The 12,485-nt window shown below is 51.7% G+C and overlaps 3 protein-coding genes and 1 non-coding gene across 18 annotated transcripts in view; 3 read left to right on the top strand and 1 right to left on the bottom strand.

The window, feature by feature from the left end:
* The window catches only part of LOC102943236 (zinc finger protein 883), a 2,438,435-nt gene that overhangs the window by 1,396,002 nt on the left and 1,029,948 nt on the right, over window positions 1–12,485 (bottom strand). Inside the window, exons 1-3 of one of the 2 annotated variants that reach the window (XM_043537230.1) lie at window positions 8,221–8,697; window positions 4,151–4,262; window positions 3,333–3,459 (exon numbers count right to left, since the gene is read on the bottom strand). In XM_043537230.1, coding sequence (XP_043393165.1) covers window positions 3,333–3,459; window positions 4,151–4,231 — 208 coding nt within the window. In that variant the 5' untranslated portion in view covers window positions 4,232–4,262; window positions 8,221–8,697. Of the gene's footprint in view, window positions 1–3,332; window positions 3,460–4,150; window positions 4,263–8,220; window positions 8,698–11,798 lie in introns of those variants that run through there. The other variant, XM_043537233.1, reaches the window with a different exon arrangement.
* LOC114020163 (zinc finger protein 501) overlaps window positions 1–12,485 on the top strand; it is a 1,907,800-nt gene that overhangs the window by 899,366 nt on the left and 995,949 nt on the right. The gene's annotated exons all lie outside the window — the stretch shown is intronic.
* LOC119564595 (zinc finger protein 883) overlaps window positions 1–12,485 on the top strand; it is a 1,467,279-nt gene that overhangs the window by 1,307,046 nt on the left and 147,748 nt on the right. The gene's annotated exons all lie outside the window — the stretch shown is intronic.
* TRNAA-UGC lies at window positions 2,175–2,244 on the top strand. The gene has a single exon. It is a non-coding gene; the product is annotated as a tRNA-Ala (tRNA).

Below are 12,485 nucleotides of genomic sequence, written 5' to 3'. Positions count from 1 at the left end.
GAAGCTCATATCTACAACAGACAGCCTGTCACCATGACTCAGCTGAGAATTGAAGTTGTTTCTAGTCCAAAGGACTGAATTATAAAAAGAGGGGAGGAAAATGCTTGGGACTCTCTCTCTCCCCCATTTCCCTCCGTTCATGACAACTCCTGAAGAACTGAACTTGGGGGGCAGGGGCGCGTTAGGGGGAGTCCTAGCTGAAAGGAAAGTCAGCCTGGCTCAGCATATGGTGAGAGAAATATTTGCTTTGAATCCATTTTAGCTTGTTAAGTAGACATTTAGTGTTTCATCTTGCATTTCTTTTCATAGAATATCAGGGTTGGAAGGGACCCCAGGAGGTCATCTAGTCCAACCCCGGGTAAACAATTCTGACTTTTATGCCACATTACCTGTAGTCACTTAAAATCTTTTTTTCAGTTGTTAACAATTTTGTTTTATTGTTTTATCTAACCAGTGTGTTTGGATTAAAGTGTGTTGGAAACTCCATTTGGGATAACAAGGCTGGGGCATGTCATTTTTCACTGATGAAATGACAGACTTCATATGAGCTGGCGTTGCTCAGTAGTGTGCTGGACAGTGCAAGATGCACATTTCTGGAGGAAAGTCTGGGACCAGAGAATTTTCTGGGGTTCTCCTGTGGTGCACTGTAATTTGTGAGTGGCTGACTAGCAGCACTCAATACAGTGTACCTGGGAGCGAGTTACATGCTGGAGACTGTGTGTTAACTGCCCAGGAGTGGCTGTTCTCACAGTAAAGCAGTGTAAAAGGCACCCCAGCTTGGGGAACTGAGGGGAAACAGCTGTTCAACAGTACAGATTGTACTGTGGTTAATGTCACAGACACTCAATTTCAAAAAGTCTCCTAAAACACAGAGAAAGTAAATCCATGTCCCAGAAATCGAAGACCCCAGAGAGAGGACAAGTCTCCCTGGAACTGCTTCTTGCTGACAGAGAGGTCCAGAGACAATGAGAGAGTCCTGGGGAAGCTGGGAACAGTAAGCATGGGCTGGTGGGGTTCAGTGGAGAAAGGGAACATGAAGGGCAGGGATATTACTGAATGCAGGATCTCAGCAGTCCTAGATGTCAGGATAACACATATTACAGCCCATTGGAAAACATAATCCCAACTATACATATAAAATGATAATTTTATTATTCTAAAGAAGGTGGTCAAGGAAAGCGTGGGACCCTTACTGAATATGGGAGGCACCCTAATGACAGACGATGTGGAAAAAGCTAATGTACTCAATGCTTTTTTTGCCTCTGTCTTCACGAACAAGGCCAGCTCCCGGATTACTGCAGTGGGCAGCACAGTATGGGGAGGAGGTGACCAGCCCTCTGTGGAGAAAGAAGTGGTTTAGAACTATTTAGAAGAGCTGGACGAGCACAAGTCCATGTGGCCGGAAGCACTGCATCCAAGCGTGCTAAAGGAGTTGGTGGATGTGATTGCAGAGCCATTGGCCATTATCTTTGAAAACTCATGGCGATCGGGGGAGGTCCCGGACAACTGGAAAAAGGCAAATGTAGTGCCCATCTTTTAAAAAGGGAAGGAGGAGGATCTGGGGATCTACAGGCCAGTCAGCCTCACCTCAGTCCCTGAAAAAACCACAGAACCAATTTTGAAGCACTTCAACGACAAAGAAGTGATCAGGAACAGTCAGCATGGATTCACCAAGGGCAAGTCATGCCAGACTAATCTAATTGCGTTCTATGATGAGATAACTTGCTCTGTGGATGAGGGGAAAACAGTGGATGTGTTATTCCTTGACTTTAGCAAAGCTTTTGATACGGTCTCCCACAGTATTCTTGCCAGCAAGTTAAAGAAGTACGGGCTCGATGAATGGACTATAAAGGTGGATAGAAAGCTGGCTAGATCATCAGGTAGTGATCAATGGCTCCATGTCTGGTTGGCTGCCGGTATCAAGCGGAGTGCCCAAAAAGGTCAGTCCTGGGGTCGGTTTTGTTCAAAACCTTCATTAATAATCTGGAGGATGCCGTGGATTGCACCCTCAGCAAGTCTGAAGATGACACTAAACTGGGAGGAGAGGTAGATACGCTGGAGGGTAGGGATAGGATACAGAGGGACCTAGACAAATTAGAGGATTGGGCCAAAATAAACCTGAGGAGGTTCAACAAGGACAAGTGGATGTTTGTCCTTAGCTACTTCTAGTTTTTGGATGTAGCTCAGTGGTAGAGCACATGCTTTGCATGTATGAGGCCCTGGGTTGAATCCCCAGCATCTCCAAGTTTGCCTTTGGAGGGGGGATTTGATAGCTGCTTTCAACTACCTGAAAGGGGGTTCCAAAGAGGATGGAGCTAGGCTATTCTCAGTGGTGGCAGATGGCAGAACAAGGAGCAATGGTCTCAAGTTCCAGTGGGGGAGGTTAAAGTTGAATATTAGGAAAAAATTCTTCACTAGGAGGGGGGTGAAGGACTGGAATGGGTTTCCTGGGGAGGTGGTGGAATCTCCTTCCTTAGAGGTTTTTAAGGTCAGGTTTTACAAAGCCCTGGCTGGGATGATTTAGGTGGGGACTGGTCCCGCTTTGAGCAGGGGGTTGAACTAGATGACCTCCTGAGGTCCCTTCCAACCCTGATATTCTATGAACACTAGAAAATTATAAGCTATAATTCAGGAGCAACAGACTCTAATTAGTCTGGAAAAGCAGAATGTGAAAAATAAGAATCGGGGTCATGTGACTTTGGCAATGGGGGACTCAAAAATCCAAGATGCCTGCAGAGAAGAGAGATTATGGCTATTACACATGGTGATGGGAGAGCAAGACTCTCCAGGTCTCAAGAAGCTTCGCTACCAACCTAAGTCATTTTCACATGCTGGGGTACAATCCAGATCAATGAGGAGTTGTGTCATCTGTAATCCCGGGTGATATTCAAGGTTCTGCTGCTGGAGCTCCCCTGTCTGGATACCCCCCACCAGCGTTCACGGACGCACTGAGTCTCTCTGTGATAAGTAACCCTGGACCAGCAGCTCTGACTCCAGCAGCCTGCTTCTTACACCCCAAGCACATTCTGGTCTGGGTGGAGTAGGCTCAGGGTTTGAGAGAAGGCCAGGGGTAGGAAGCTTCTGTTGGTTATGCTGGACCTAACCCCCAGTTTTACTTGTGCAAAGAAGAGATATTTGACACTGTGCAATACTGCTCCTGTGCTCTATTGCCAAAGTGTTCTGCAGTAGGGGAGGGTCTCTGGCAGTGTGTGTGTCACTTGCATATTGGGGTAATGCTGAAACAGGACAGAGTAGAGATGGCATTGTGGGGCTGGCGTGAACCTTATCTCTTCATTTCCCCTTCCAAGAAGAGAGGGGACAGGAACCCTTACCCAGCGAGGTCACATTCTCATAATTCTCCTGCATGACGTCTCTGTAGAGGGCTCTCTGATCGGGGTCCAGCAGAGCCCACTCTTCCCTAGTGAAATACACCGCCACCTCCTCAAAGGTCACCAGCCCCTGAAAGAGCAACAGTCCAACACTCAGTACCTGCTGCCCTACTCACAGCCCCACTAGTCGTGGGGGAGAGGAGCCAATGAAATGGAAGCTCTGGGAGGCTCACAGTCAACAGAGGCCCACCCCCACCCTACTCAGAGCATCCAGGAAACACCAGGGTGAGGGGACGAAGAGAGAGCCCCTCCTCTCTCCTAGCAGATCCACCACACACCTACTAGCCACAGATTGATACAGGAGATGGAGCCCCTAGCAGGGTCCAGGGAGAGCTCCTTGCTAGGAAGCCCAACACCCTCCTCATTGTGAGGAGCTGGATATGAAGGGAGGGGAATCTCCCCAAACCTGACTGGTGGGTGCCCCCTTCATCTCTCACAGCAGCTGCTGGTTAGTCGGGTCAGGCTCTAGCACTATGAGTCTGGTGAGTTTTCCCAGCTCCATATAGGTGGGTTATTTTCTGTTTCACAAATTAGGGCATTTCCACCTCTGAACCTCATGGGTCTGTTCCTAGAATCTAGGCCACTTATTAAACAACTCCCAGCAGCTTTGCCACCCCCGTCCTTCTCCCTTTCTCCACCCTGGGAATTTCCTGCCCCGCTCCAACCTCCAACCCAGACGGTGCAAACCTTCCCATCTCCGGCGTATTTGCTGCCCCCTCCCTCCTGCAGGAACCCACCAGGAACCCCCCAATAATTCCTACATGAACTGGCTCCTCTGCAGCCATTTCTCTCCCCTGTCCCATGGGAGGATGGAATGAACTGGAGCGAAACATGGACGTCATTCTGCAGCCTGGCCGGGTGAGAAGGGAAATTCTGGAGGTTTCAGAACAGGCTTTAGTTAATTTCACATCATGCTTCCCCCAGGCCCTTTCCCTGCAGACAGATATCCTAGATTCTGCCATGCTGGAAAAATGCTTGACCTCTTTATTACACTGCAGACCTGGCCCCTCCTGCCAGGCTAAGCCCAAGGACACATTTTTAACCTCTCTTCTCCCTCACCACATCCCGTAACAAAGTCTTTGAACAAAATGCTCAAAAAAAGGAGAACCAAAGGAGTCACTTTCGATGATTCCGTCTGACACGGACCTCATGGCAGCCACACCCCAGCAAGAGGGACATGGAGTCAGGAACTGGGCTTTCCCCTGTCTGATGCTCATCTTGTCCACAGGAAAGTGACTCTACCCAGGGTGCAGTAATTAATCTGTCTGGACAGATTAGATATCTGGAAATCTCTCTCAAAACTCTTCTCTCCCTCAGCCCTTTTCAGTCTCTCTTTCTATCTCCTTTTCCCTGCCCACCTGGTACGAAAGTCCCATTCCTGGGTTGTTTGCTCCCCATGGCTGGATTTGTCCCTGCAATTGCTAATGGGAGGAGAAATGGGGGGATGGGGGCACGGGACGCTGTTTGTGTGGAGTCATTTTAATGCCAGACCCCAGCATTTTCCCTTGGTTTCTTTTAGTTACCTGGAGTCTCTGGCTCAGAATTTAGTATTAACAGGGCCTATAGGGCTAGTACCAGCTGGAGAAAGTCATCACCTGGGCCAGGCAGAGAAGCAGCTTTAATTAAGGTCACTTCCCAGCACAGAACCCCCACTGGGTCTCCCAGATCACAATGAAGGTTGCAATGTGTGACCCAGGAAGCTGAACCCCAATATCCTGAGCAGAGAGGGACAGTGTGTTTGAGCAGCATTCCCGCCTTTAGTTCTCTGGGGAGAGCAGTTAATGAGAGCACCTCCTCACAGGGAGAATTGCTAATCTCATTTGCCCCACTGTCCATCTGGAGTCACTCCTTGCCTTTCCATGCAGTGACTCTGGTTTAACAATGGTCTTAATGAAACCAGATTTCAGAAAGAATGAGTCCAGAATGCTGTGGATGAGACCACTGTGTGGCAATGCTAACCCCCTTTCTACCTCCCTTACCCCCCAGATATAGGGCAAGGACTGGGGGCACGAATTTTCCCAACGGAACCGGAAGTTCCTGCAGTTTTCAAGAGAGGAGAAAAGCAAAATCTGTGTTTGATAAGTGGATAGAAAGTTACCACAGTGACTGGGCACGGCTGAGGAATGACAGGCAGTGCTTGGAGCCAGGATTCTGACACAAGCTGATCAAGGAGACTGAGCATGGTTAGTAGCAGCCCCCCCAGCCAGGGTCCCCCAGACACCCCCCCAGTATCCAAAGCCCGGACCCCCCCAGCCAGAGTCCCACCAGGTATTCCCTGGGACCCAGCCCCCATAGTCCCTGGCCAGGGACCCCAGATGCTTCTCAGAGCCCCACCAGCCAGGGAACCCCCACCAGACCTTCACTGCCAGCCTGAGAATCCCAAAGGATTCCCTCCACCAAGAGTCCCCAGCAGCCAGGGACTCCCCCCACCTGGGAACTCAGTCCCTCACTGCCTGCCTGGGATTCCCACCTGCCCTTCAGCAGAATCTGCCATGCCGTTTGCCAGAGACCCCCTGATGCTTTACAGTGGGACCCCGCACCCTGTCTGCCTGGCATCCCCCGACCTACTGCCAGAACTCCCCGCCCCAGCTCTGTGCACCGGGCATGGCAATGATCCCAGGAGCCAGGGGGGGAAGCCCAGACAGAGCCCCTGGCACAGCACCAGGCACCCTCTAACCCCCTGCCCAGCCTCCCCAAGATGCCCCCACCCCCACTGTTCTGCAGCCAACAGGCCCCAGTGACACCCACCTCCAGGACCCATAGCCTCAGGGCTGGGCACATCAGAACCACCCCCCAAAACCTCAAACCTCCAGAACCCACCAACCTGACTAGGGTACCCCCTGCCCAGTCACCCAGAGGCCTCCCCCTACCACAATGACCCTTAAGCTCCAGCTGCAATCTCCCCACACAGACATGCCACACACACACACACACACACACACACCCACCCACCCCCCCCCGGAACAGTGTTACCTCAGTGTCTGATAAATGGATAGAAAGTTATCACCACCCTCTGCCGGCCAGTCACACAAGCAGAGGGAGCCCTTGGGGATGCTTCTTTAACAGGAGAGTGGAAGGCATGGAGGGCCAAAATAGGTAACAGAGTGGCAGCCGTGTTAGTCTGTATCCACAAAAAGAAAAGGAGTACTTGTGGCACCTTAGTCTCTAAATACTCCTTTTCTTTTTGCAAAATAAGTAAGAAATTTCCATGCCCTGTCACTAGCAAATAATGGCCACCATGCATCCACCCCAGAGGTGGCTACATCTTAGCATGGCAGGAAGCAACCTCTTACAGAGACCATTTGTCATGCTGTGTGGGATACTTCTAGACCCACGCTGCACCCAGAGTGACTCCTCATCCTGTGCCAGCTGGAGAAAAGAAAAGGGTCCAGCCAACTCTCCTGGTACCAGCTGGGAACCACTGATCCCCCAGACAGGGCTTTGATGTGTATTAAATATGTGGCTGGTCTCTTTCTTCGGCAAACCTTTTAACAGAGATAAAGGAGGGAAAAAATGTTTCTCAAAGGAGCGGAGAAAGGTGATCACTGGGCAATTTTAACCCCCTGCAACATCCAGGATGGAGAATGACTAAGGGCCACAGGTTCCCTCCAAGGAAGGAGAAGTTGCTGGGATTTAGAAATATGGGAAACAGCCTCAACCCCAACAGGATTCCTAATTGACATTTGATAACGACATAGAAAGAGGCAAAACCTGAGTTTTGAGATCAGTGTTCAGAAATGAAAGAGAAAGGGTGCAAATTGGAGGGATTTTGGATCCATTTTGCAAATTATAGACAGGAAAGTGGAAAATCAGAGGGATTTTATATCAGTTGTGATATGAGGTAAAATCTGTGTGTATATCACATGAATATTTGCTAAATGAATACAGGGGAAACTGGCAACGTTTGCAAACATTTTATACCCAGGTTCAAGAATCTGAGAAAAAGGGGGGGCAGTACTACTCAAAAGGATCTGGGGGTTATAATGGATCACAAATTGAATCTGAGCCAGCCTTGTGATTCAGTTGTGACAAAGGCTAATTCTATACTGGAATAGGTTACCAAGGGAGGTTGTGGATTCATCATCATTGGAGGTTGTTAAGGACAGGTTGGACAAACACCTCAGTGTTGGGGGCTGGACTAGATGACCTCTCATGGTTCATTCCAGCCCTACAGTTCTATGATTCTATTCTGAGGAAATGTTTGGTCACTTTATTACAGCACTGACCTGGCCCACCCCACTAGCACTAAACCAAGACATTTTGAAACCCTCCCAGTAACAAAGTCTGGAAACCAAATACGAGACAAGAGCAGAACAAAAGGAAAGACTTTGGAAGATTTCCCTTGACATTGTCCCCAGGGCAGCACACTCCCACAGCCGGGGGCACAGGGAGAGTCAGGAATCGGCTTTTCCTCTCCCTGCACCTCACCTTGTTCACTGGAAAGGGAATCTGACCAGGGATGATGCAGTTAAGTGTGTGGGGGCAGGTTAGAGATCTGAGAATCTCTCTCCGCAATTATTTCTTCCACTGCCCTATCAATCTCTCTCTCCCTTTTCTCCTTGTGTTTCCCATCTCCTGGCCCTCCCCCTCTGGCAGACAGACAGCCATTCCTGGGTGTTCACTCTCCTATGGCTGGATTGGCTCCTGCAATTGCTAAGGGGAGGAGAGATGTGGGGTGAGGAGGGGCTATTTGTGCAGAGTCTCTTTCATACCCATCCCCAGCATGTTCCCGGAGGTCTCTATCAATCACTTGGAGTATCTGGCTCAAATGTGGTGTGGGCAGAGCCTAGGGCGGCCCATGGAGCTAATTACAGCTGGAGAAAGTCCTCACCTTGCCTGGGCACAGAGGAAGCTTCACTCCAACTCACTCCCGAGCCCAGACCCCACCGGGGGAGCAACAGCTGCTCAGACTGGGCTCCCAGATCACAATGCAGGCAGCAGCGTCTCACCCAGGAAGCTCAACCCTAACATCCTGAGAAGAGAGAGACACAGTCAGACAGAGACTCAGGGCTTCCCCCCGCCCCTTTAGCAACAACTGAAACCCCCTCCGCACAGGGACATATCCTGATTTTATTTGCCCCCATTAATCTGGAGTCACTGCATCTTCTTCCTTGAAGTGTCTCTCGATTAACACTGGTCTGAGTGAAACCAGAAACATGGCTCAGGAGGGATGAGGCCAGAGTCCTCCTCCCTCACCCCATTCTTCTGAGAGGGATTCACACCAAAAGTTTTCCCTCCCAAACTTGAAGTTCCTCCAGTTTTGAAAACGGGGAGAGAAGCAAAGCCAATCGTGATTTCATATCAGTAATTTACAAATGGATAGAAAGTTATCAGCAGCCCCTGCCAGCCATTCACACAGGTGTGGGGAGCTCTGGGCGATGCTTCTTTCACAGGAGAATGCATGGCATGGAGGAGCCACATTTTAAAAGAAATTTCCATGCCCGGTGACTGGCAGATAACGGCCAATAGGGACCCACTCCAGAGACGACTACATCTCAGCACTGGATGAAACCATCCCTCATGGAGGCCATTCGTCATGGGCGTTTGGGATACTGCTGGTGAACATGGTGAGGGGCTAACAGAGTAGCATGGAGATTCTCAGCCACTCTGGGTACAGCCTGGGCAGCAAGGAGCCAGGCACAGACTGAGCCCTCATCCTGTGCCCCCCGAGGAAAAGAAAAGGGTCCAGCCAACTGTCCTGTGAGCAGCTGGGAGATACCATTCCCTGAAAGAGGGGGAGGCCTCTGGCTTTGATGTGTATTAAATATGGGGCAAGTCACTTTCATCAGCAAACATTTTAATGAAGATAAAGGGGGAAAGAAATGAGTCTCAAATGAGAGGAGAAAGTTGACCCTTTAACTCCCTGTAATCGGCAGGATAGAGAATGACTAAGGCAACAAATTCCTCCAAAACAGGAGAACTTGCTGCAACTAAACATGGGAACATCTCCAAACAAAAGATGTTTTTTTTAAACAGACATTTGATAATTACATGGAAAAAGACAAAATCTGACAACTGACATTAATGACTTAACATGGAAGAGAAAAGGGAGGAAATGAGGAGAATTTTTGATCGATTTTCACAAACTAGAAAGGAAAGTGGAAAAATGTGAGGGATTTTAATATCAATAGTAGGTAAGGAGGTAAAATGAGAGTGAATTTCATATTGTTATTTGACAAATGGAGAGAAAATGGGAAACATCGGCAAAACTTTTCTAAGTATATTCAAAAATTGGAGAAAAGGTCAAAATCTCGGGATATTTTATGTTAATATTTTATTATTAGTGAGACATGGAAAAAATCTCAGGGAATATTAAATTAGAAATAGATAGCTAGAGAGAAAGGAGGACAATTTTTTAGGCTACTCTCCTGAAGACGACATCTGTGTGTAGCTCAGAGATTTGTCTCTCTCACCAAGTGAAGCGGGTCCAATAAAAGATATTACCTCACCCACCTTGTCTTTCTAAATGCAAAGCAATGCACATTGGAGAGAAAAACTGCAGCTACTTATACATTGTGGGGTAAATTAACTATCAAATGTAGCCCATAGATCCGGCTTTAGCATTTATTTTATGCAGCAGTAATGCCAGGAACCTACAGGCCTGTATCCTGTACGATATTGGCTTGAGCAGTTAGCAAAAGGCTTGAGGCCTATGAACTCTGACACAGACAAATGGCCTAACAGTCACCCCTAAGGTTTGGAGAATTGGAAACAGAGTGTCTAAAGGGAAATTTCATCTATAAAGACATCAGCCAACCAGAGGAACATGAGCTAACACAGGCTTTTCGACAGAACATTCACAGATGTCTGACAACAGGAGTGCCATGGCAACAAATTGACACATTTGACCCCAAGATCATAAGATCATTAATACACAAACCTATAGGAGCAGACACCCCAACATTAGTAGGGAGAGGAAATACAAATAAGGAAGAGGGGAGAAACCCCTATGAATGTGCATTACACCTAGTGGCGTCAGCAGAACATATTATCGGCTACACAACTCAAAAAAGGGATCTGCATGTTGCTGTAGACAGATCAGTGAAAAGCTCCACTCAATGCACAGCTGCCAGCAAAAAAGCTAACACGTTCAGATTCATAAGGAATGGGATGGAGAATAACACGGAACGTCTGTATATAAATCAAGGGGGCAGCCGCCAATATCCTGGGACCACCACGGCTACTACAGCACTGCACACAGGATAGTTTAGATCTATCTTGGAGAACTGGGGAAGAAATAGGTCTAAAAAGAAATATTTGATGATGAGAGAAAAGCACCCCAATCTGAAGAGATTTTCTGTTAAGTGAGAGTAGTTGGACAGTTTGACGGGATTGAATATGGAAGTTCATTAAACAGACAGTAATAATTCCCCACTCCCACCCACATGGGCAGCAGGGAGCCTTTTGGGGAGGTACTTTAAGAGGGTAGGTGAGGGGAATATGGAGCAGGGAAACTCCCTGGCAGTGGGGAGGAGGCAGCAGCAGGGGCAGGCAGGTGACTGGGGGGGGCTGTGTTGGGCAGTTGGGGGCAGCAGTAGCCAGGACTGTGTAACCTTGGGCTGGACAGTCTCCAATGGGATTTTTTCCCTCCTTCTGTCCCCTGTTTCCTTGCCTTGTTGCTGGCAGACAATGGCCACCCCACCCCACCCCAGAGCCAGCTGGGTCTCAGGGCTCTGCAAGCTGCACCCATCGAGCCCCTTCTCATCTGGGGAATGATTCAGGACAATTTCCCACAGAAAGAAAGAAAATTTGCAGGGGGTCACACGGGTGGGAAAATACCCCAAATCCGAGGTTGCTGAACGAACACTGGAGACAGAGAGAAAACGGGGCACAATCTGAAAAGCCGACGGGGGAAGGGTCAGGAATGGCTCCCTCCCACCGACCCGGCCAGCCCCGTGCCGCTCGGCCCGGCAGGAGGCGCCTCTCTCGGACTCCCGCCCGGGCCGTGGCAGCGGGGCCCGCCAGGCGGGGCCGGGCTGTCTGAGGCGCCGGGGGGCGAAGCCGAGCCGGCAGCCCGGGGCGCGGGGCGGGAGGCCGGGGCGGCGGGGCTGGTTCCCGGCACCGGGGCTCTCCGCCGGGGGCGCGCACACCCGGGGCACACGGCGGGGTCCCCCCGGGCCCACCGGCTCCGGCAGCCCCCGGCCCGCTGCTCCAGCGGGCTCCGGGGAAGCCCCAGCGCGGCCCCGGCCGGGCTCGCTCGCTGGGCGGGGTCTCCCCGGCCGCCGGGCCGGCCGCTGCCTCGGGAGCCCCCGGCGCGGGCCAAGGGGGGCGGGGCCGGGGGGCTCCGGGCGCGGCGGGTCTGAGAGGCGCCGGGTGGGGGAGGGGCGCCGGGTGGGGGAGGGGCGTGGGCCGGGGGTGTCTGCGGCGGGAGGGGATGAGAGGCTCGGGGAGAGTCAGGCTGACCCTTACCTGCGCTGCAGAGGGCGGAAGCGCCTCCCAGGGCAGGCTGGGAGATGTAGTTCTTGACTCTCCCGGGAACGGAAGTGACGTAAAAGGGGATAACGAGGCGGTCTGGGAAAGCGCGTGAGGCACTGCGGCTCTGCCTGGCTCGCGCGCGGCCGTTGGAGCCTCTCCCGGAGGCGGAGGAGGGTTTAGTGACGCTGAGCCCTTGTCTTTGCCCCGCCCACAGAGAGGAGTGCAGGGAGAGATGTGACCCCGCCCCGCCATGTTTCCCGGCTCCGGGCATGCGCACATCGCGGGGTGGGGGAGGTCCCGCATGCGCAGAGGCAGAGCTCGCAGAGGCGGCATTTCCCAGAGCCCCTGGCTCGGGAGCCGGGCGGGGGCGGGGGCGGGGGCGGGGGGAGACCTGGGGAAAGGGGCGGAGGGAAAATGTCGGCGCAGCCCGGACATGGCCGGGGGGGGAGAAGAGCCGGGGCCCCCCGAGGGGCGGGGAGGGAAAGGGGGGGCTGAGATCCCCTCGGATTTACCGCTGCCCCCCCCCGGAGCCCCCCCCCGCTCCCGCCCTGCCCCCTTTCTCTCCCGGCAGCGACGGGCAGCAGCCCGGGTGACCCCCCCCCGTCCCCCACCTCCCTGAGACGGGCTCTGCCCCCCCCGGACCCCGTTTCCTCCCCACTTCGCCCGTGGCCAGTTCAAATC

The sequence above is a fragment of the Chelonia mydas genome, chromosome 28, assembly GCF_015237465.2.
Source record: "Chelonia mydas isolate rCheMyd1 chromosome 28, rCheMyd1.pri.v2, whole genome shotgun sequence".
NCBI lineage: Eukaryota > Metazoa > Chordata > Testudines > Cheloniidae > Chelonia > Chelonia mydas.
The sequence above is the reverse complement of the archived record's forward strand: the minus strand, read 5'-3'. Positions and strand labels throughout refer to the sequence as shown.